Below are 25,860 nucleotides of genomic sequence, written 5' to 3' on the forward strand. Positions count from 1 at the left end.
AGAGAGATCACACAATAACACGAGCTGCTGACATCAGCAGCTAACACGTCTGACGGACCCACCGTTGCCAGGTCTTGCATCATCAGGCTTTAAAAACATCGTGCATTTTACAGAACCTCACAGCTCATTATCACAATAACCCAGCGTTGAACTGTATTCTGCTGGATTCTGTTGTCAGCTGGATGCACCGCTGACAATAACTTCCACCAAATAGCTCGACGCCTAAATGGGGGCCATGCTGTTTAGGGTGACTCTCTTCAAGTATTCGATTCGCTTCCTAGATCACACACTGTGTGTGTTCATTTATGCACCGGTCTCCGTCCGCCCCTCCCCTCCTCCTTCCACCCCAGTCTAGACAAAGAGAGAAACTGCTAACTGGCTCCCTTGTTACACTGACAATTGGTATCTAAACCAATAAAGCATGTCTAATTGCTTTGCCGCAAAGCATCTTTCAGCAATTACACTGTTTGGGATAAATACAGTAGCTTATTACACAGAAAGCAGCAAGGGATGCAAACAGACAAAAACAGATCACACATCCTAACAAAGTACACAGCGGTAAAGTTTAGTTTAGGGTGTTAGGGTGGTCTGTTGAGCAGCAGTAACTGTAAGAAGTTACCCTGCGCACAGCTGCATCCGTAAACAACTCATCTCTAATTATGGCATATTTCTCTTTACAATAAACTCAAAACATGTATGGCTTGACTATGAGGACATCAGTAAACAGCACTAACGCTGCATTTGCATTGATTCAGGCAGATGGTAGATGGCCGATGGCCAAAAACCTCTGGACGACACAGGAAAAACAGACATAAGTCTGACGGTTTGGCAGGAGCAAAATGAAACACCCATGAATATATGTTGCCATACTGATGTTGTACTGTTTAAATGGAATAAAATGTATCAAACTATTTTACTATGATGACTATGATTATGTTAGCCTCTCAAGAACACCCACAACACACAGTGTTGTCTACTGTTCTCTTTCTCATCTTATCCACTAAAACGGTATCCAGTGTGCCATCTATTGTCTGCCTGAATCCATGAACATGCTGAATTACAATCCAAAGCCGCACTAGCACCACTTTGAGGCTGTGTTACTGCTGTGCTATGCTCATAGTCTAAAGTTTACCACGGTTGCCATCTTAGCATGCTAGCTTTTGCAAATTAGCACCAAAAAAACAAAAAAGAGCTCAAAGGAATGTTTGTTTTGCAGATATTTGGTCATAAACTATTTCACATTTGGACCTGATGACAATCCTATCAAGTTAAGAGACCTAACAAAATATATCTTTAAAGAAATACAAATGAGCCAAAGTCTACTGCCATCCAATTGGTCTATTAGACCAGGAAATGTGGTGATACTTCTCTGGCCAAGACTTTGACCTGCTGCTGGTGCTAGATGAATAGTAGAATGCAGCTTTTTGAGACTGATCGTCTGTAAAGAAAAATAATAATATAAACCAAAGTGGTACAGTGACCGACGATCCACACGACAGTGACATTGACTGTAGGGCTGTCAGACAATGAAAGCGACTTCAAGACATTTTAAAAATGTTTTATTGCAAAAATATAGAATTTGATAACACACTACAAAAACATCAACACAAACATAATACATGACAGTCTCAAAGACAAACCAATAGCACATCAATAGCTAAGTATTTTTGCTGTGCTTTCGAAGAATCACAAAACTGTTATTCAGTCATTTAAAACCTTGTGTGTGAGTTACTGATAACATGATCATTGTCTTTGACCTGGGGAAAACCAAATAACTGCATACCTGCTTTTGTATGTTGACACTTAGAGTGAAAGCTGCACATTTTTTCCCTAAGACCAGATGTGTCATGACCCAATAAATGTACCTATTTTCCACTTCCTGAGAAGTTAACTTATACAGTTATGAAGTGGGCGGGCCACTGAATTTTGTCAGAGAAAGGAGAACATATGGACATAACCCCGCCCACTTCTCTGGATTATTTCTGATGTTTTATAGACACCAACTATATGCTTTTCATCATCATCATCAACATCAGATGTCAGTGGATCCTGTTACGCTTGTTACATCCTCAAGCATTTGTGTATGCAAATATGTTTTTTTTGCTTAAATATCAGGTATTGCTTTAGTACATTTGCTAGAATTCAAACCTCCTTTCAAGGGCCTCATGCAGTGATTTTATCACAGAGCCAATTCCAGCAAACTCTGTTATGTAACTTGTTATGGAAATGTGTGTATATCGATGTACAGTAATTAGATTACCCTCTTCTGAAAGTCAATCTAAAACAACAAAGTTGTTGATTCTGATGTTACATCAAACGGATTATGTTACTTAATCTGACACACAGAAATTGGCTCCTGCATAAACACTTCACTGCATGGTTGGAGGAGTTCAAGCTGACAGCCATTGTAGAGTAACAACACATCAATAAATGTAGTCTCTGCTGGTTTGCTGTGCTTTGTTTCTTCCCGCTAAATGAGAACTGCTTGATAAATGACGGCCAGGATAACATCATGCCATTGCAAAAGTGCTGAGAATTGATTATTTGAATTAATGACAATATTTTGCACAGTAACGCGTATCAGCTAAACTGTATATCTGTCGTCGTTTGCAATGACAACAAGTCAATAACCGTTTTCACACTTTTTGTATTTAGCAGTGGTAATGCTGAAATGCCACAAACACTCGAAAAAATCTCTGGCTCGAATTTGTTGACATGAAGGGCTAGTGCTATTGACCTTAGTACAAAACTGTATCATCCGCTCACTGTCCTAAAAGATTCCTGTCAAACCCTGTGCTTATGTTCTGAAGGTGTATCATTGTGCCATACACGAGAAAAATGGTGCTCTACATTAACGTACTTTAGTTTTCCATATGTATATATATATTTATATAGCTTTGATTTGTTTTGAAAAATATCACCAATGCCTTGTGCTTAACTGTCAAATATTACACCATGGGAAGCATTGAGAATATGAAGTGATATAATCAGCATTCTGGAACACAGTAATTATGGAATTCTATGGTAAATTATTAAGAAAAGCTTTGACACTAAAAAGTCAGTCATCTATAGACATTTTAGTCAAACAAAAAGGGCAACAGATTTCTCATAAAGTGCAAATTAAATTAGTTCCAACATACACATTGTCTGACATTCTTCTTATTGCCTGTAGATATTGTTGGCAAAAAGTAAATACATAGAAAGTTGGGGCACAATTGGGGCATAGCATTTTGGCGGGAGGAAATAATGGTGCTTGAAAGATGAGAGGCACTTATAAGGGTGTACTATTCACCAATTGTTCATGCCCCCAGGCATAAGTTTTAAGTTGAAAATCAAGTTGAAAAGGGTGGTTGTAAAAAGCCAATAACACGAAATTTGGGCAGGATCTAAACACTGTGAAACCTCATCAGACACCCATGGTATTCATATGACTGAGGAAGCCTCAATTGAAAACATGCTGGGTGGTGAATTAAAAACCACCCAGCACAATTACTTTCACTGTACATGCCTTATATTGTGTAATATAAAAGGTGCACCATTATTGATGCATTCCCCCGCTAAATTAAAGATCTGCATAGCCACAGTAGTCTACAAGCAGTATATAAAGACTTGGTGGCATTTTTGAGAATAAAACCCGCTTGAATAAAAAAAACAAGTAGACTGTGGCTTAAACATTGATACAAACCACACATTTAATACTTCTAGAGGGCTACCGTTGCCCACCATTACAACTACAACATATTCTATGAGGATACAAGCTCCAAAAAGATCAATGTAGACTGAAGAGACTATGCAGATATTTATCTTTCAAGCAAACCTTCACTCTGGTAGAACATTTCGACTTTTAAAAACACATATAGAATAACACTTCTGACTTTTGCTCACTCACATTCTCTTGATCTTTTGAGGAGGTGGAAAAGCTTAAATGCTCCAAATGAGGCATTTTATTACCACCAGTGAAGCCTTTAACCTCGACTCTTCTCGAACTCAGAGGCTGGTCTGAGTGTTTAAAAGTGAAAGATGTTCTTTAAAAAAGTGAAATACCCCTTTAAAACCTTTACATTCTTCTTATGTGCTTTTCTATGCTCTTCAATACAGTCAAGTGATACCACCTCTTATAAAACTAGCTCTACAATCTCATTTCGTTCCCACTCTAACGCCACAGCACTAGTGGTACACTGTGTGCAACCAAGAAAAATATTAGCATGTCATCTGCAAAGAGGATATATATATATTGTCAGAACTCAGTTCCTGCTCCATTGAACATAACGGTGAAAAGGGTCAAGTTTTAGCAATAAAGCACTGAGTAGCAATATATAACACACCATACCCAAGGGAAATAAGCAAGGGCTTGATCATTGACATCATTGTATACCTTTAAACCATACCACAAGTTCATATATCAATCCCTGTGCACACTTCTCTGAATTTTAGAGACAACTCATTTTTGCCGTCTCATTTAGGGCCGCTGAAAATATTTCTAGGTCTTGAATTGAAACTTGAAAAGAAACACAATCACCAACAACATAACATGAATATCTGATAATTCTGCATTCCTTTAAGGACACCCTTATATGGGGACAGATGTGCTGGTCGCCCTAACCCTCGACAGTGGCCAAGGTCCAAGTCTCAGGAATGCTGATTTAGAATATTTGTCACCATTTACTAATGTGTACTACTCTGAGATGCTTGATCAATACCACCGTGTCCACATGATGGTAGACAGAAGAACAATGTTCCCTGCTTTAAATATATAATACATTATATACATGAAAGACATGTAGGCAGAGCTGCTCAGTAGTCCAAGAGTATCATGATGAAACACAAACGGTCTACATCATTTTTGCTCTTTTTTTTTTTAAACAAAGTATAAATAAATAAATGATTATCAAGTTGATCAATAGTGCCTCCTTATTTTCAGCAGTCCCGTGAGAGTGAGGTTTATTGTGGTGTGGCCGACATGTGGTGGAGAGAGACTCTGGTGAACTGAAAAGATTGCTGAGGGTTTTCGGCGGTACCTGAAGGTTGGTTTCAAAGTGAAGGCTCCATGAAAATCTGAGTGCACTCTGGAGTGAAGGCTGCGTTGGGATCCTTCAAGAGATTCCATTAGAATCTGAGTAATGGTTCCATTAGAATATCAGTAAACAGTCCCACTAGAAATTGGAGATCCTTTCCATGATAGTCTTGTTCCTGTCCCATCAGGATGGACTGAACTTTCCATGAATTTCCATGAATGTCATTCCAGTGGATTGAGTATTCCACCTCAATCCTACTGGAAGCGACTCCACAGATGATGTGAGATTAGAACCTGTGTAAAAGTTCAGTCTGAATGTCGATGTAGAACCTTTTTGAAGGTTCCTCAGAATATGGGTGCAGGATGCATAAGTGTCTGAGCAAAGATTCTGCGAGACTGAGTGAAGCTGTGAAACTGATTTGATTGTGTGATGTTACTGCAAGGAAATAGAGACTGAAAGAAACTAGATTAGCGAGTCCTGTAGGAACCCATCAAGATCTCAGTGGAGATTCCTAGATTATCAGAGCAAATGGAATGGAATGGATGGAAAGCTTAATCTCTTACACAATCTGCAGCTTCATTCAAAAGCTCAGTTTAAGGACCAGAGTGGTTCTATTGCCACATTCTATCCCTATTGACAGCATTCACATATCAAGGTAATAGGTTGATGCAGCAGCCAAGCGTAGTGTTCTGTGTACTGCTATACATTCAGCCAGAGGAACAGATACAGAGAGTATCCTGGAGCCTGTTTGTACTACAGTAGTATTAATGTCCATCCTGGGTGATCCGCTCACAAGTGGACAGCTCTAAGTCCGTCACTCATGACATGTGTCTCCATTGCCCACTTGTGACTGGATCACACTTCCCTGCTCTAGAGACAAATAAACATGTACATCGCTGGGACAGTGTACACAATGTATCACAGATAGAGCAATCAGATCTCAATGACTCCAAAGATGTTGGCGATATGTTGACTAAACGCCGACGTCTCACCAACGTCTTCCCAATTGGCAAACACTCCCCGTGCTATGTCTTTCCAACGTAACTTCTATTTGTCAGGCGGACGTCTGCAAGATGTATGTGTGCTATCTGTATTAGCTGTGATTGGATCACTTGAGATGGATGTTCATGCCAGGTATGAAGAGCCCCTAATGCCTAAAGCCTTGTATCATTCACACTTTTAAAGGTTTAAGTAAACCTTCAAGACAAAGCCAGACTCTGGAGGGTTCCTTGTCACGGACTTTGCTGTAATTACATTTAGGCCTCTTTAAACAATGACAGTTGCAATATGTAGTCTTGCCTTGCATTGCTTTGGAAGACAAGAAAGTGTATGATGTTGAATATGAGTCTATCTGTGAGATGTACAGCTTGATTACAACTGTAGTCTTGTCGCACGAAGACGAAAGGTCAACAACAAAATCCAAAGCACATTAGCATAGCAAAGCAAAGACTAAAAACTAATGAAGATTTTGCTCTTGGTCCATTATTACATGGGTGTCCTGCCTGAGAATGATATTCAGTTCAACTGTTCAATTCAACTGAAAATGTCAGTGCTGTTCAGATCCACTGGGTTCAGACATCCTGAGACAGGCTGAAAAAGTTCAGTTTGAGCCCCGCCGCATGAAACTCCAAATTTCTGTGATACAGCCGAAAAAGTGCTGGTCTGCAATCAGTGTTTCATGATTCGATCTGAGAGAATCCAAACAGTGCGCAGAGATATCAGAATCCCCAAGAGTCACACAAATGGAATAATTAGAATGAAAAGTCTTCACTCGAGTCCAGTTAGTTTAGCTCACCATCATCGTCCCCTCGTGTTGCACCACTCAGTCCAGTCTGGTTTTAGTGCCGCGATGTCAAATATCCGCCATGACACCACAAGCAAACTCCACACACAAGAACCACAAACATGTGGATCCTCCAGTTTGGATCCATAAACACTGTGTCTCCTCGTCCGAAGAAAGTGCTAAGCCGCTCTAGGTCCAACAGCAAATCTGAGTCTTTTCTTCACATACTAGGTCCTTATAACGTGTGTATGTTTACATATGTGTGTATGCGCGTGTGTGTGCGTGCCTGTACATATGCATCAGATGTTTACGGTAGAGCTGGTGTTGTTCATATGGACTCTCATCTCCTGAATACTAGTGATGATTTTTTTCTGATGTCCAGCCAGGTTCACTCCTACTCGCCGCAGATCCCTGAAGAACAGCACACAAACAACAGGCACTTATTCATCCAGCAGTCTGTTGACAAATGATGAAATACATAACAGAGTGATTAAGAAAGACTGCACATGACTATGTTTTAACAGTTTTGTATAGTTTATATGCCACTTTTATTGTAGAGGAATGTTGATATAAGTACAAGAATTAATATACTGTACAATATCCTCACAAGGCTCAGCTCTTACAATGTATATTCTTTGATTAAAGCAATACAAATTAGGTAAGGGTGAAGGTTAAAAACTAACGTGTGTTGTAATTGTTATAGTGCACTGTTATGGTAGTTTTTGGATGATCTGGAGTTATGCATTCATCAGACATACAGATTTTCTGGAGCCATCTCTATCCTTACAGCAGCACTCAGTTCTGTAAAAGGGTGCCGGGTTTTTAGAACTTTTTTTCACAGGCTTGCAACCTTGTAACAGATCCTGCATTCTCATTTTGCTTTGACCTTCACAGAATTTTGTGACAATGTTCATTCTTTCTCTGCCAAAAAAACAAAAAAAAAACCCAAAAAAGCTACAACAATAAAAATGCTGTTATTCGAGGGCTATTTTGCTGTTTTTTTTTGTTTTTTTTTTTTAAACCTTGCAATGCTGTAAGCTCTACTAACAAAGTCAACGGTCAGTTCAAACAGACAGTTCACCCCTGAATTAAACCGGTAGTGCTTTACATCCATCTAGATTGTTTTGGTGTGAGAAGCTGAGTTTTGGAGATATTGGTCATACGCTGTATTTTAAAAGTTTACTTACTTTTACTTTAAGAAAGAGGGCAAGAAACCGATTACTTCAGAATGACCAGGTTAAGTAGACCAGTTTGAATAACTTAAAATTGTCAGTCTACTTTACGAGCATCCCCCTCGGCTGAGTTTTAATGTTACCCAGCTCACCTCTCATTGATGAATGCATGGTGATACAGTTGGGGAGCGTAGTTTGTTAGAAAGAAAATAGTTTCTTAATTAACCTGCTCACAGCAAGGATCTTGAGAAAGCAAGTCATGCTTTGAGCATGACAAGCCGAGAGTCATGTGGTTCCATTATAATCAAGAGAAAGTAATCTCCAAAAGTCTGCAGCTCACACGAAAACAGTCTAGATAGATAAATAGCACTACAAGTACAAGGCAAAATATGCATTTTTAACTTTGGGGTGAACTGTCCCTTTCACTCTATTGCATTGGCGTGGCAGCAGATATCTAAGAGATGAGTATAAAAAAAACAAAACGTGAGCAAATAAAAAAACAATACTCTTGCAGTGGCTTGTGTCATATAACCTCTTTATGTTTGTATGGGCATTAAGTTTTCTTACTCTGATGTCATCTGAGCCACCGTCTCAAGTGAAGAGTAACCTCCTTCCATGAAGAGCTCAGTGTAACGGCCCATCTTGATGGAGTCGAGCCACTCCCCTACTGTCTGGCTCCGAGTGCTGCAGCTCCCTTCTACACTGGCATGCTCCACTAACAGGTTGGAAACCCTAATATAGAGACAGAGTACAGAGCCAAGGAAAGAAAGATTATGCACGTATTATCATTTAAGACAGTATCCGTTGTCAGAATCTAGCAAAAGTAGATTAAGACTTGTTAAGACCCATAATTATCCAAAATATCCAGGAGTGGGACTCGCTGGGTAATCAACCACATTTTGAAGGCAGGGCTGAGCTCTAATGTCATGACAGCAACCACAAGCTGAAAATGCTGTCCACGCAAAACTCTTTGTCATTCTGATCACTCTCCATGCTAACAAATGGAGCTCTCCATGCTATCAAACAGAAACATTCATGCTGCCTAACAACATTCTCCACGCCGCAGATAGAAAAGGAGCGTCATGTGGAACAAGTGCGTAGCGTCGCTTTAATCTGGCTGACTGTCATATGTTATTGCACGGGCTGTTAGATATGGCATTGATTTATTAACAAGTGTGTTCCTGTGCGTGTGTAAAAAAAGAGAAAGGAGGACAAAAGATCTCACATTATTTGATTATCTCTGCAGCGCAAATAAGGTAATGAGGTTGTCTGACTAGATGTCTGCTTCAGAGCACTTATAGCCGCTTCATGCCATTATACACTAATGCAATGCATAGAGGGGGAAATACCAATTAAGTGTTCAAATGTTACGATAATCAAAAGATACCCCACTGAATTGATTCACACTAATGTGTAGTTTGAGGAAAATTGGGCTCCTTTCATTCATTTCTCAGCTCGTCCTCACCAGGATGCAGCAGTTAGTGTCCACGTCCACCCTGGTTTAATTACGCAGCTTCACAAGACTTCAACAGAGGCTCTGTTTACATTTCATCTCAATGATGATGAGTCTATTAGCTCACAGCGCTGGGTTTAATTCACTTAAGAATGATAAGTCAATTAAAACACAATGCACTGAAAGATTTTTTTAAAAATGCCGATAAAAGCCAACATAAATCTATTCTCCCATAATAAATGCACATTACATCTTTTTTTGTTTGTTTTTCAGATATTTTAGTTAACAGCCTTTCTTCAAAATAAAACTAAAAGTCTGTGTTGACAATTTAAGGTTTATCCAACCATTTCAAAGAAAATGTATGCAACTCAGTGGAGACAGCACGTCATATTTTTGGATGTGAATTCATACCTGTGTGAGGAGTTGACCAGTTTTTTTAATGAGCTGGGGTTGCGAATGAGTTTGTCTAGTAGACAGACGATCTCATCAAACTTGGGCCGGTTGCTGCGTTCTCGCTGCCAACAGTCCATCATTAGATGGTAAAGAGCCTCAGGGCAGTCCATAGGACCTGGCAACCTATAGCTCTCCTCTACCGCCTTTATTACCTGCAGACAGACGGGAGGGGATGGAGAGAGACACATAGAGGTTAGTTTGATAAAAAAAAAAGAAAAAAAAAGCCATGAAATGGTGCAATACCTGCCAAGAAAATGAAATTATTTCATTTAGAAGTTGAGAAAAGGAGTTCGATGCGGAAAAGTATGCTCAGTTTATACTGGAAGAACAGAATGGATAGAGTTGGCTGAGTGGAGACCGGCAGAGAAAATGACTTGGAGCCTGTTCCATCTTCAACTTTAACTTTCAGTGTTAAAGGAGACATTGTGCTTATTTCCAGGTTCATCTTTTTCATTACAGGTTACTACTAGAATAGGATTACACACTCTGTATTCCCCCTCTGAAACAATTGGTTTTAGCCGCAATCTCTTCAAGGCCCCCCTCCTGATTGTCTAGTCTCTGATTGGTCAGATTGCACATGCCTGAGGCGGCATCGCTAACAACAACAGAGCCGCAGTGCTTATGTGCCACATAGCTGCTGCCATTAAATTATGCAAATGTATGACACTGTGATGTTGTGTAATGCTGAGAAGTCAGGGTGTTAAAGGCGGGACTACTGACATGACGTTTCAGGTGAGGTTTTATCTGTGGGAGGGAGGAGTCTCTTGGTGCAGACTCAGCATATATAGCATACTAGGTCTCCTTTAGGGTGATTGTCCCTGAGTGGAAATTTGACCTACAGCCAGGTAAACACAGACTTCAACAAAGTTAATAATGAACCATAAAAAACATGATACAAAATGGATGCAAAACACATGTTAAGCCCCCTAAACAACATCAGTCACTGGAAAACACTTAACATCCAGCCATCATCATCATCCAATCCAGTTGCAGATTGATAAAGATCAGTATCATCACCCGAAAGTATAAATAAACACTTTAATGGACTGGGAGAAAAATAACTTCACACCCTGTTATACTTGGCCTTTGGTCATTCGGACTTTGGCAGTAGAGCTGTTGAATTTTAGGTAATTTGTTCGAGAGATTTGGTGATGCTATTTTGTCTGTACAGTGAGTACTTGTTCAAGCTGCTGACTATGTGTATTTCAGGACGGAGTAATGAGGTAACACGATGATGCGACTGTAAACCACGAGATCTGGAGTCTCTTCTGTCGCCTTTAAAGAATAGACAATGACAGAAAAAAAAGTCAGAGAAAAACTAGAAAACCTATTGCCTGGACAAGCCCGAAGAAGGAGTTGAAACCATTCCAGGGTAAGTTGTTTGACACCTACACACGTAATATCTCTCTCACAGCAGGACCTCGGCACTCCCGAGCGAAAGTGATGTTACTTCCAATTCCGAGTTCCCGCGAGCAAAGATCCCGATTCCTGATATTAGCTCGAGGGAGGCTGCTGCTCTCTATCTGACCCCACGCGAAAAAAAACTTCCATGAAGTTAGCAAGCCAAGCCAAAGCCCCTGCGAGGATCAGCAATGTTTATTTGAGACGCTGCATAGCCCAGTTAATCATTTCCGCAAGTAAAAGAAGACGCAGCGCTGAATCACAGAAATGTTGGGGTTTTTTTTGGGAGGAGGGGAGGGAGGGAGCGAGGAGGAGGGAGGGGATGGAGCTAGATGAATAATAAATAGATCTGGCTCTCTCTCCCCGTCAGACCCTGCAGTGGAGAGCAGGCTGGAGTTCTCAGCCTAGTTCTGCCAGTGCAAGACACTGCAGGGAATTGATTTGTCGAGTTCATGACAGCCTTTACTTGTGTCAAATTCACACAAAAGACGGAGGCGATGGCGCTCCAACACACACGCATGGATGAGAGCGCACACGCACCAAGGCGCAGGAGAGGAGCGCGGCATCAAACCATCATAGCTGCGCGCCGAGAGTTCGGGGGGGGGAGAGAAGATGTACACATAGCTGTCTGGGAGGGAGAGGAGAGAGATCAGACGCGAGAAAAAGGAGAGGCCGAGGAGGGGAGGAAAAAGAAGGAGAAGGCGGACAGGTGGAGGGAGACAGGACGGAGGCAGATTTTGCAGTTCGGAGAGACAAAGGAGTGGCGAGCAGAGGGGAAGGAGCGAGGGCGAAAACGAGGTAGAAATGGGAAACAGAAGGGGAGAGAGCTTTAGAGAGCGAGAGTGCGAGAGCCTGCACTCGCTGGCGCAGATCAGAGAAAATCCGGCATAACGCTTTCAATTAAACATCAAACGTCTTCTCCTCTCCCCTCTTCCCTCTCTCCAGACTTCTCTGAGACAGACAGCCTAATAACCAAGAGGAGGAGGGAGGGCTCTGAAGCAGGGGATGAAGAGGTCACTGGAGGGCTGTGCGTGCATATGTCGCCCGTGTGTGTGTGTGTGTGTGTGTGTGTGTGGGGGAGTGAAGGTGTGTGGCATCTGAATCAAATGTTGAGTTCTTTCTCATCGCCATGTGCACAGATTGCACTTATGTAATGTGGATAAATGTTTTTTTTTTTTGTAATCCACAAGTGAGCAGAGCACCTAAAGCGCTAGCAGCCGATATACAGACAACCTCAGCGAGAGTACAGTCTGTTCCTTTACTTCCTTCTTTGCTTCTTTCCTTCCACATTTTTCTGCTTAGTGCTGCACCTCGGCGAGTATTCACCTGTTTCACTGTTTCGCTTACGCGCACCTTTTCTCCAGGTCGCACAGCGGACCCCCTGTGTTTCCATTTAAGCTATTCATTCTCACATCCACGCTTTGCAGTAATAGATTCATAATAGCAGGGTTCCCCCCCACCCCCACCCGACACACACGCAGCCTCCTGACGTTTCACCTAACACGTCTTTTTCCGCCTTGGCGTCTCCATCGCTTTATTATAAACAAGGCACAGGTCCCCGAGGAACAATGCAGACAGCCTTGTGTTAACACCGTCTCCTCTAATGGGAGTAAATACGTTGCACGGGAACAGAACTGACAGGCTAAAATACAGACATTCATCTTGTGAACATATATAAAGTTTGAAAGAAATATAAATGTGGAAGGTTGAGACAGACTGCCCATGCCGTGGTTCAAAATTCATGCACAACCTTGGAAACCGTAGTTCAGGAACAAACAGTTTCCAATGTCCCTAAATGGTAACGGCAACAATTTTACACATGAAAGTGTGTCTGCATGTCTTGGGGAAAGTGCCACTGCACATGTGAGAAAAGTAGTACAGAGCTTTCTGTGGCTGCAGAGAAAGCCCCATGCAAACTGAAAAACTGCCTCCAGTGATGTCACTCAGTTGCACTGTGGGTAATGTTGGCGCCAGGTTTTGAAAAGCCGTCCGCACGCCTTGTACACTACAAGACTACATTATGACGAAGACAAAAACTAATGATCTCAATCAGCACAACGGAACCCAAGATGTTACTCTTTTATTTCATGCATTCTTTATCCTTTTCAAAACCTGGTGCCTACATTACCCATGATGCAATTTAGCCAATGAGGACAGTTATCAGATTAAATCCTTCTTCTTCTGGAGCCACAAAAGGCTTTATACTATTTTTTTTTCCCACATATGCATAAGTGCTCCCACTGAGTTGGAGTTGTTTTACCCTTTAAAGCAATTTCAGGTCATTTTTAATATGTTATCTGTGATCATACTAGCTTCACCTTCTTGATGAGATTGTTTTCTCTGTTGCCCTACTTCATCAGCATCATACACTCCTACTCTCTTTGAATGCAGCGTGTACCCAAACAATTTCGCGTGTCACTTACATCTTGATTGGACATCTCCCAGTATGGCCTCTCTCCGTATGACATCACCTCCCACATGACAATCCCGTAGCTCCACACATCGCTGGCCGAGGTGAACTTCCTGTACGCGATCGCCTCCGGAGCCGTCCAGCGAATAGGAATCTTCCCGCCCTGTGACAACATGCGAGAACATTTACCGATTAAAGCACTTACCTTTAATTTAAAGAAATTAAAAAAAAAAAAACAAGCTTATGAAGCGCAACATTAACTTTTCAAATGCGGTGTGCTGTGATGTGTTTACACCGACAGCAGCTCAGATGCCACACTTATGCAAATGACCTTCTGGTGTATACAGGCAGCTGCAGTCAATCAAAAGTTTTCTGTTTCACATGTGCTCCACCAAGATGGAAACCAAGAACAGACCTTAATTGAGACACTTCTACCGCATGTGGTCCAACACACAATTTCACTAATGAATACCAATTTAGGGACACATTCATGACACCAAGTTTCATTTTCCTTCACAAACCTCCAGTCCTAACTGTCGGGGGGCCCCCGAGACTCCTCTACTTGTGTTCCTCATCTTCATTATCGCGCTTTCATTGCGAAGATGGAAAAGTTCACAGGATGACTGCTGAGTTCCAGAGGAAAATGTGTTTTTAGGCTGATGAGTGGTGAAATTAGCTCGATGCAGTATTGATGAACACAGCAGCGGGATATCTCAGGGTCTGATTATTTGAAGGGTGTGAATTATGTTATTCTCGCAGCTCTGTCAGGGAGGGAGAGCGAGGCGAGCCAGAACGAGAGCGAGGGAGCGAGCAAGAAGAGATGTAGCCTGGCAGTGAGAGGTGAGTGACAGGATACTTGGCGCGAAGGCAGCTAGACTCAGTGCTAATTGAGTGTTGCAGGGACTGAGCTGAGCACTAATTGGGCGTCCTCCTGAAGGAAGCAGCCCGTCTCTGGCTGACAGGACGCCACTCAGCCTGGGACACACAGCTCAATTTAAAACCTGCTGCTGCCGTCCCCCGTGTGAGTCTGTGAATTCAAGTATGTATGTATGTGTGTGCGTGTGTGAGTGTGTTCGGTTTGAGCAAGACTCTTGTTAGCCTTCCACTTAATCCAAAGTTTTTTTTACACCACAGTCGCGCCACGCACACACACACACCGAGATACACACCAGATTAAATATAAATGTCCTCAAGTTCATCCTTTCAGTTCTTTTTCACAACAGTGCTGACAGAATTGCTGGATTAACTGGTCCCTCTATCAGCAGAAAATTGACAAAAAATAACTAAGCGTATACATTGTTTATAAAACCGAACGGCAAATATTTGCACGAACATTTTATTGTAAAGATTTGCTGATTTCATGCGCTTTTACAATCATTATAAAAATAGAACCTGGATTGCTGTCAGACAACAGAAGCTCTGGGAAATTGTTACCAGCCTTTCACACTTAATAATAGAAGAATCTACAGCAAGGCGTTTTCAAATCTATTCTTAATTTTACATTTTTTCTTAAAGAAGCTTCAAATGTTACTCATATCTTGAGAATACCTCCCACAAAATCCTCAATTTGAACAAAGGGATTCAACAAATTAAAACAACATTATGCAGATTTTTTTAAACCTTAAAATAACAGCTTCATTTGTTCATTGCAACATCACATAAATATACATATAAATCCATATTCCTATATGGTTTAATCTCTTTTTTATCATATTTTTATTTTGTTATTCTATTTTTGACTTTTTAAAATATTTGACACAGTCTTTGCACTGAAGGCTACTGCTCCAGCAGTCTGAAAGCTCAGCAGAAATTAGAAAAAAAAACATCACAATCATTATGTTTGAACAAACATTACAATACAGTCAGTGCCATCAAGCTTCAACCTATTCAGGACTGTTGTCATACACACGTAAAATGCAAAGTCTTACCCGCGTGGTGTACGCAGCCTCCGGGTCGTCTTCCAGGACTCGGGACAGGCCGAAATCAGACACTTTGCAGACCAGGTTACTATTGACCAGGATGTTTCGGGCTGCAAGATCTCGGTGAACATAGCCCATGTCGGACAGGTATCTGCATTCATCGACACAAAAAGGAGAGGGTTCAACCCTAAGCACTGTGCCCTGGTGATGAGCTCAGTTATGGATTGTGCTTTTGTGTGTGCTCGATGTGTACCTCATGCCAGACGCAATTCCACGCAGCATGCCAACCAGCTGGATGACGGTGAACTGAGCGTCATTTTTCTGAACAAAAACAAGAAGATATTCTGGTTGTAATATTATAAATCAAACTGGACAGATAACACAGAGAGGTGAGGACAAAAAAAAAAGATAACATCAGATCAAATACAATGAAGGAAAGTCTTGTATTATTTGATCGACTGCCTGCCAGTAACCCCCCTGTGAACTCAGTCAGTCCAGGATGCCCTAAATACACTTTCAGTTATGTAACATACAATCAATGTGGTTCACCATAGTGTCTAGTGTGACTGCATTGTAATTCCAGATGATAAATAAACACTATTCCTGTAAAGATCATAAAAGCAGTGAAAAAATATGGTTCAATGCCAATATTTTTTTCTGCAGTTCCTATGGTGTGTAGCCTGTAAACGAGCCTTTGCATTGAAAATGACAGCTAAGCACTCTGTTCACAGCTGCTTAAAAGTTACTTTCAAGCACGAAATCCACACTGCCACTTCCTGTCTACACATGAAACTTTAACTCAGACGAGAGAAACTTTAACTTCAAAAGTTTTACATCAGTGGAGGTTTTACAGAAGCCGGTTTTCACATACAAGTTTCATTCCTGGAAATAAAACATCTAAAACAATCTAATAATCAACAGCTCTGCCGTTAACCAAGATCAAGGATTCTGGCTGCCCAGAGTCGCACCGTGCTTCATGAAAATCAGCCTCTGGTACAGACAGCAGCTGAGGCGTGTCTCTCCTCAGCGAGTCACAGACACTTTTTTTCTTTCAAGCTCCAACTCAACCGTCTCTTGCGGGACCTTCAAAATCTCCATTCCCCAGTGTTAATAATTACGTCTTTTCATGAACCGGGCAAGGACAGAATGTGCTTTATTTTTAACATCACATGCAGGTCAGGGGGTAGCTCCATGGAAATACTTGCAGACTGATTATAGTACAGCACAGGTTTAACATCGCAGCCCTTTAATTCTGTTGTCTGTTGTCTGTTGTCTGTTGTGATAGACAGCTTAAAAGTTTAATAGTGGAAGCAAGTCTTCTAGTTGCTTAACAACAACGCATTTGCCATTTTTGCACAATAAGAAGAAGTGGAGAAGAGTCGGCCATCTTTGAATAAGATAAGAGGAAAAAGTTACATAAAGTTGCTACAGGAGAAGGTATTAGCTTTCAATCAATACTTCTTTCCCTCCTACGGAAAGTAAACTTCCACTAGTTTGCTCCCAGTGACAGCTTAATCCTCAGCTCCTTCCAATCCAACATGTAAACTGTCCATCTACACCAGAACATCGCACTTGCATGTGAAATGAGATGTTAAGACACACATGTGAGTTATGAGCCTTACAGTGCATTGTCCATGGCTGTGACACTTAATCCCGGAACCCCCCCTCCCTTCGCTTCTCTCATGGCCGTGTCATTTATACCGTCCTCAGTACACCAGCCATCCATGTAATTACTTCACAGGGTTTTTTTTTTTCCTGTGCTGCTCCGCCTGCTGGTTCCCCGGCTCCTCTGCCTCTCCCCTTTTGCCATCCAAGATTACTCCCAAAGGCGTACGGGCCGGTCATGTCAGCAGTTTCTTACAGTGACCACAGCCCCGTAGCGCATCTCCCCTACCCTCCCCTCTGTCTTTTGTCTCACAGCGTCCTCCCCATTTCACAGTCTGGGCGAGACAAACGTCTTTTCTACAGGTAAAGGTCTTTTCTAGTCCGAGCCGCCTTTCATGCACACCTGCCTCTCCGAACGCCACCATTTTACTCTCACCTTTCCCAAATTTCCATAATTGCCGTTGTGAAATACGCCTCACCACCTTACAATTGTATGACCTTACTCCCCCCCCATCCCCCCATTAGCCATCTGCTGCAGGAGTTCACCCTTTACTCAAGCTGGATTTAGGCCTCATCCGCCAACTGAGCATCTTGCCATTGTAACCAGCGAGCAGACTGAAGTGCTCTGGAGAGGGATCACTTCATTCGGAGATTTGCCAGCCCAGCCTCGTCATTATTGTTCACTTGTCCAAGTTGTCTAGACAATAACTCCAGCCCCGAGAGCTCCGACGCCTTTCATATTTTCTGGCAGTATGAATTGTCTCGCAGTTGTGGCTTGTAAACATTTTAAAATGCGTAGAGTAACTTTAAGATCTGACAGTCAGAAGCAGGCTCCTGTGATTATTCAGAATTATTTATTGTTGCTCTCCTAAATGTTCTTCTATATGAAAAAATGATCCTCGCACCAGCCTAATAACCAGCTAGCCCTGACCAGCTCTTTTTTAAAAAAAAAATTTCAATACTGCTATAAGATCCCAGTCCAGACAACTAGCTGCACACCTAACTAGCCAACAGCACATATATTTAGCAGCAGTTAGCAGTTATGCAGGTGATATGCTACCCCCCATTTGCATGAATTCTAAAGGCTTAGGGTTCTTACATACTGTACCTTAAAAGTAACAATTTGAATGATAGCTGATGTTTCTTTCTTGTTGGTTATTAAGTTTTTTATTGTTTTTCATTCCCTTTTTGTGACAGGAAAACAAGTTAAATCATCACAAATGCCCTTCATAACACCTTGGGAAAGGTAACTGCTTCAAAATCCTTTTTAACACTATCTACTCATCGAGAATATTTTTAGCCTTACAAACTAATGGCAAGGTTGCCAAGAGCCAGTAACTCACGAACGTGCCAGCGCAGAACGGATGTGTCACAACAGATAAACATCACTCCGTCATTTGCCCGGCAGCACTCAACAAGCGGATGTTTGGCCTATATATCGATGCAACCTGAGTGATTAATCAATGAGAAGACTTCCCTCAAACATTTATAACCATAACATATTTTTTCTCTTTTTACCTTCTGCTTCAGTCTGAAGAATGACGAGGTATTGGACTGAAATAATGACAGCTTTGGTGGACACATTATTTTATACTCTTTGCTGACAGTGGTGTATCTCCATTACAAACAGCTCTCACAAATGTGTTTTTCTTTCCAGATGATTAGATGTTTTTTCCACCTCTTTGATGATTGTCCTCACAATAAGCAACTTACTTCAATGCTGTGCAGCCAGAGGGTATATTTTAATATACCCCCCCCCCAAAAAAAATATATTATTAAAGTGTGTCTTCTCTTCTTCTACCGTCTACTTTTTCATCTGACTCTTTCTAATACTCTCCCACCCTATCGCCTAACAATCCTTTATTTCCTTCTCCCCGCATTCCACTTGAGCCCCCTCTCAAGCATCCTTGTCCCCATCTGTCCTACCTTGAGGAAAGTGTCCAGTGATCCATTCTCCATGTATTCAGTGATGATCATCACTGGCTTGCCTGAAAAGCAAAATATGAGAATGTTCTTCACTACAAAAACAGCAATACTTTAAAAAACAAACAAACAAACAAAAAAACCCATAAAATAACAAAATCTGGCTGTTCCATGAGATATGAATGACAGGGTACTGAAACTTTAGGTTTCAACTCCACTTTGAATCAACCCTTTTTTTTTTACAACTTAACAGAATATCACAAAATGTGTACTTTCGACTTCACAGGTTTAATTTTTTTTCCAACTGAGTCCTGTTTACAAGAGTCTAAACCACCGGCTCTCAACCCGGGGTCAGGACCCCCCAAGGGTGTCACATGTTAACTTTGTGTCGCCAGATGGTTGTGGAAAGAAAAAGAAAATAACATATTTTAGGCTGGGGAATCGTTAGTGAGTGTGCATGCAAATGAGTTGTGATTGGATGAACACAAAAAAAACAAAACTTTTTTTTTCATTTTGGCACTTTCAGGATGTTCCGATTTAAAAGTGAAAGCCCTGGGTGGTGGGAGTCACGACCTGATTTTTCTGGCCGGGTTGTGAATAAAAATGGTCGAGAAGCACTTGTATGAACTGAACTACTATGTCGAGAGTTTGCTCAACATCCGTCAGACTCAGCTGTTGGCTTCAGCCGCAGCTTCTCAGCTTTATAACTTCAAAGCCTCGTATCATGTCAAAATTTCCATCTCAAAAATCATGATTCAAAGCTCCCATGAAAAAATACACGCTATGTTTCCATTTGACTCGTACTGAGTATGAGACCTTCAGATAATTCTGCTTTTAAATCTCAAAAGGTATAATCTAACATAACCAACAGTCGACACTGTGCGTTACTGACATTTTAGCACAGTTATGCATCATAGTAGGCTGCTCAGAGCTTTCCAGAATCCTGAATCACAGAGGGTGGACATAACCTTAATCGCTGTCAATCATAAATGTGTTTAAACAATCAATCTCTATGTAACGCCATGAATTAAGGTATTTAGAGAAGGAACAACTCTCATGCTAGCCCTACAAGAAACCATCTGCGGTTGAGTAGAGCTTTGGTTAAATCAGATCACAGCTCATTTGTAAACAGCCTCTCAGAGCCACTGGAGGACTATGCAATTTTCCACCTCCCCCGTCGGTCCCGCCTATATTATTTTATCTCCTTAGTGGTTGTAATTGACACCTTGTTGACCAATTATTTTGGTAAAAAAATATGGTAAATCTCCTGTGATTAAATGACTATTTGACGTATTTAACATATGCCCTATAACATATGGATATGGAGATAAAGATGTAACAACTACAGGATATATAGGTGAGAACCTGAGTTAAGTGCTAAATATAATACATTTTGTTGGCAAGTACAATTTGATGACATCAACTGTATATCAGTCAAAGGAGAAAGGTCAATTCAAAAGTACAACTCCAGCTGAGCTTGATAAACCAAAGCTGAAGCTGTCGAAGCACGTCTGAACCTTAATGATGAAGTACAGCTGAGTGTGACAGGTGCTGAGGAATCCTGACAAAGTACAGCACACCTACTGAGGGAATCAGGGCAGAATCTGACAAGCTAAACTTGAACCTGACAAGTTGAGATTCAAGATTGCTTAACAAGTAGACAGACAGTCCACCTGCCGTACGAGTGGTCTTAGTTATATACATTATGACATGTGTTAGAAATAGTGTGTGTCCAGTCTGACTAGAAGCTGACGCGCTGATGACTCACTCTTGGTGACCACGCCCTCCAGACGGATGATGTTCGGATGGTTAAACTGGCCCATGATTGACGCCTCCCACAGGAAGTCACGTCTCTGCTGCTCCGTGTAGCCCGCTTTCAAGGTCTTAATGGCAACCTGGATCTCTCTCTTCCCCGGCAGCCTCAGCGGTCCGCTGCACACCTCGCCGAACTCCCCTGAGGCAAAGAGACAGGGTTTGACTGTGGCCCTCGCCCGACACCTCAGCCCACCTCGATCTGGGAAAATCTTGCTGAATGGTGAAGCGAACATTTCGTTGCGGCCTGAATCTAAAAGTTCATTTGTGTCACTTTGCTAATTGATTACTTTATCTGAGAGCAAAGACAACACCTACAAAAAAAAAAAAAAAAGAAGAAATCTAGCTCTGACTCAAAGGGCATCTTCAGATGTTTCTTACCTGGCGCATGTTTTCTTGTCAAAAGAGGACAAACACTATTTATAGCTGTCACTTTCTTGCACAGTGTTTGGCTTAATTGACTGTGTCTAAATGTTCCTCCGCACAATGACACGCAATTATGAATGTGACAGGTTTACGCAGGCTGAAGACAATATGTAGAGGGAATGAGACCACAGCCAAACTCTATAAAACATGACAGAATCAGGAAAGGCTCATTACCGTCATTACTGTGCGTTTCATACAGCGCTGTGTGAAATTAAGCCGTTACAGGATATTTGAGTACTTTACCTGAGCATGCTTGACTGAACAGGTTCACTTCAGAATGAACAATAACGCGATACATTATTCTGGCCAAATCGGCCCAAAACAGACGCTCAGAATACAAATCAGTGTGTGTCTGAGACGCACGAAAACATGCACACACAGGCAGGCTCGCAGAGTTTGACTCACCAGCTCCGATGATCCTCTCTATGGAGATGAACGAGACGTCGATCTCCTGGGCAAATTCGTGCACTGCCTGGTTGGGATCTTCGTAGGTGAGGGGGTCAATGTAGGTACGCACCCCCGGGAACTTGACTGCAGACACACATGCGGGGGCCTCATTACCATTTAGATGTCACTGAATGTTATTAACATATATGCAGGCTCCACAACAATATGCACGCCCGCATAACTATGCATGAGAGGTCCCGCCGTCCCTACGCCTGAAGATATTGCCGACTTTGCAAGTGTGTGCTTGATCATTACATCATTGCTGTCGACAATAAAATAACTGCAAACATACACATAGTTTTTTTGATATTTCATATCAATCTAGAATTAAACCGATCAGCCAACCATGGGTTGTGCATGACAAGGGATTAAAAGATGATTTTTTTTCATTGACTTTGCAATTAGGACAATATCAATTTGGAAAGGACATCGACGGGACATCAATAAACAGAAACTCATACTCATACATACATTCGACATTCTAACGTTTATATGATGCAATATGATGCTAGCATCTCATGAGGACCTAAAAGGGCCTTATAACATATTAACAATTGTTACAAGACCTGAGTATAAAGCATTCACATTTTTCTGTCAGTGTTTAATGTGACATGTAACCTTTGTTCCTCCCCCGTGCTATCCTATCCATCATATCCTAACAGTATTTCTGGCATTTTATATTGAAAATTGACTACTACAGAGAATACTGCCCAAAATTACCGAAAATACAGCAACAAAATACAATAATCATTACTTTTTAATTATTCCCAAAACGAGACACTCATGCTTCTTGTGGGTTTGATTCACACAAATTTTGAAATATTTTCTTTCAAGGTATGAATCAATATGACAGTGTGTCACACGTGCTGGCTTAGTGTTATATTGCAGCATTCCCTGTCTTCTATCGAGCTGATGAACTCGTCACTGTCCTCTCTGATGCCAACAGACGGATACTGTACTAGAAATGAGGCCAAATATATTAAGATGTCACGGTCTATAAATCATCCTTGCTTTGTGTGTCCTCTGCCAACATGGCTGCTATGGAGCTGATATGTAGTGGTGTCATTTAAAAAAATAGCTCCAGGTATAAACATCGTCAACTGGACTGGCAACAGACACAGACACACACACACACACACACACACACACACACACACACACACACACACACACACTTACTCACACGTGTGTGTCTGTGTGTGAGTCAACAGTGACGAATAAACTCGTACAGACATGACCGCCGTCTGAACCCTCTACTGTACATGGTGGTGTAAACTCTGAGCGAACTGGCCCACACACATGCACACACCAACATAAACAGATTGAGTCTGAGCTGAGCTTTGTTAACTCACTGTGACCGTTGTGGAAGTGCATCTTCTCCTCCTCAGGATCCTGCTTTGCTTTGCTGTAGCCACACCGCCTGAGAGGAAGAGCACATGAACGCATCACGGTCAGTGCGCAGTACTGTCATGTGCACGTGTCACAGCTTTGATGACTTTGCAACCTTACGAAGACACTTGCATCAATGACCAATATTGATTTATAGGTGGCACAAAAAACAATCCCATCACCAGTATCAGAAGACATTATCTATTTCTGTAAGAAAATGGGACCCGGTTACTTTCCAGTAGCACCCTGTGCAACTATATGCAACTGAACAGATTTGTTGACTGCACAAGCTGCCAATATCATAAAGGGTTAGCAACCCTTAACATGCACATCCATAACATCCACACAGGGTTAGACGTATACAGCTGTTTAACGCACCGCATGGCATCTGTAATTGTATCAGGCAATTGCCACCAAACACTGCAAAAAAAAAAAAAAAAAGATAATTTCTGTCCAATTCTCAAAGGTGACTGCCCCCCTCCCTGGTGCCCTCATATTCGGAAAAAAAAAAATAAAAAATAAAAAAACGCTGCATAAGTGTCCTCTTGGATGTCCTTTATGGCAGATAAAACATGATTAAGTGTCATCTAGGGTGCATTTCCACAGGACAAAATGTGGTGAAGTGCCCTCCAGGATGAAAATGTGTCACGACCTCTTGGCTGCTAGTGCCCCAACTCATACAGCTGATCCCCTCTCATCTTATCTTTTTGCCCCTGCCTCTCAAACACGAGTTTAGTTACAGCTGGTCTATTTATAGCAGCATCATTTCTTTATTTTATTTTTAAAAGTAGATGAAATAACTGCATGAGCCTATGCATTTTATCTGCTATATATCAGATCCTGACCGATATTTTGGGAATTGAGCAAAAAGTGACATTTATAAACAGATACAAAATAAAGGGTAACAAACAGGTTACAGGAATGATACCGCAAATGGCCTGGACACAGAGAAGCAAACCCTGGCCAACAGAGGGCATGATCACGCTAAGTGCAGCATAAGCTTTTTACTTCCTTGTAGGATCTGCCAACATACATTCAGGGTTGACAAAAATATTGCTGAAAATGCCGAAAAACTAGCCGGGCTTTTAGAGATCAGCAAAGGACTGCAGTTTTAAAATAATGCAGGTTTCTAGGAAAAGCCCCTGTCAACACATCAACTCCGACTTCTGGCAAGGGAGAGAGCAGTCTTGTGCTTTATGATGAAGGCCGTATAGACAGTAAAGATTTTATGGTCAAGTTGGCTGAAAACAAATGGGAGCGATTTTTCAGATGTTTCTCCGTCTGTGTTGCCTGATATTATTGGCCAAAACCTGGATAAATGTGTTTGGCCATGCAGATGTTTGTCTGTGTGCCCAAAGCCTTTGCACGTCAATATTTAGACAAACAGCATCAGAGATAATTGCAGATAACCCAGATTAAACAGGACTGATTTTAAAAAGTGATTCCCATACGCAAACACGCAAGCAAACAAATGACACGGACAAACGGCCACAGAGTCGCACTCAAATCACTGCAATGTTTGGTTAAACGCATCAGTTTGCACTTCTTCATGTGTAAAAAAAAACAGGAGTCAACAACATGTTTTTCGAGGGCTGAGCTTTTCCCAAATTATCCGTTCCTGAAGACAAAGTGCACAAACATACACACACAGGGGTCACGTCCAACTCTCTCCCATCATGCCTCTCTGTAGGACAGCCAGGCTTGGCTGGAGGGGTTCAGCGTGGGCAGCTGGATAGTCTGGGGGAGGGGAGTCTGTGTGTGTTAGTGTGTCTGTGTGTGTGTGTGTGTGTGTGTGTGTCTGTGTGTGTGTTTCGTACATGCGTGTCTGCCCGAGGGTGTTTGGTTTGCCGGATCTGTTGAGTCAAGGGGTTTGAGCACGCTCAATGCCCAGCCTGCCCTCCAAACTTCCTGCGTGTGTGTGCGTGTGTGAGCTAACCCATGCATACATGCATCAGTGCGTATGTGTGTGCGTCTATACATGTGTCTGGATGCCTGTGCAGTCTGGAGGGTCATGCGGGAGGAAGAGGAGGAGGAGGAGGGGGAGGAGGAGGAGGAGGAGGAGGGGATGCTGTGTACAGTGGATGGAGGGAGGGGGGTTGCGGTGCTTGTGTCCCAAATCCATCACTGGAAAATTTGGCGTTCCTCCATGTCTCCTCCCCCACACGAGAACCCAGAGCGATCCTCGATCCTCATCCCTGTCCGGCTAAACCAGAAACCCCCGCTGGGTCCTTTCTGAAATCGCTTTTTAATCCTTGAACATCAGCAGCTCCCCCACAATCTATTCATCCGATCATTTGCCAAACAACCACGTTACCACGTGTTTGCGACGATAAATTACGGTGATGATGACCTGACAGTTAAACGGATGGAGAGGTCAATGGATGAGAGAGCGACAAAATATGTGTACGGGTGAAAAAAAAAAAAAAAAAAATTGGGACCAGATCCGTGGAACGTAAGCTCAATAAAACAAACGCGTGGGTGGAGAGAGCTGCCCTCAGCTCTGTCAGCGGTGCTTCAGTAAAAGGATTTGCACATGTGTAACTAGTGATTAACTTGCTTAGACACATATCACAGGAAAAATGTGGTTAGAGAAGATGAAATCAGGCATTAAAAATTGTCCAAAAGTGTGAGCGACACGCGCCTGAATGCCTC

General features: G+C 41.9%; 1 protein-coding gene across 2 annotated transcripts in view; it reads right to left on the minus strand.

The window, feature by feature from the left end:
• Positions 1-1,542: 1,542 nt before the first annotated feature.
• Positions 1,543-25,860, minus strand: part of LOC119030093 (ephrin type-A receptor 5) — a 71,795-nt gene continuing 47,477 nt past the window's right edge. Inside the window, exons 10-19 of one of the 2 annotated variants that reach the window (XM_037117453.1) lie at positions 23,172-23,239; positions 21,778-21,903; positions 20,903-21,088; positions 19,138-19,199; positions 15,860-15,927; positions 15,616-15,757; positions 13,701-13,850; positions 9,835-10,028; positions 8,538-8,702; positions 1,543-7,209 (exon numbers count right to left, since the gene is read on the minus strand). In XM_037117453.1, coding sequence (XP_036973348.1) covers positions 7,098-7,209; positions 8,538-8,702; positions 9,835-10,028; positions 13,701-13,850; positions 15,616-15,757; positions 15,860-15,927; positions 19,138-19,199; positions 20,903-21,088; positions 21,778-21,903; positions 23,172-23,239 — 1,273 coding nt within the window. In that variant the 3' untranslated portion in view covers positions 1,543-7,097. Of the gene's footprint in view, positions 7,210-8,533; positions 8,703-9,834; positions 10,029-13,700; positions 13,851-15,615; positions 15,758-15,859; positions 15,928-19,137; positions 19,200-20,902; positions 21,089-21,777; positions 21,904-23,171; positions 23,240-25,860 lie in introns of those variants that run through there. The other variant, XM_037117454.1, reaches the window with a different exon arrangement.

This window comes from Acanthopagrus latus, chromosome 12 (assembly GCF_904848185.1).
Source record: "Acanthopagrus latus isolate v.2019 chromosome 12, fAcaLat1.1, whole genome shotgun sequence".
Taxonomy (NCBI): domain Eukaryota; kingdom Metazoa; phylum Chordata; class Actinopteri; order Spariformes; family Sparidae; genus Acanthopagrus; species Acanthopagrus latus.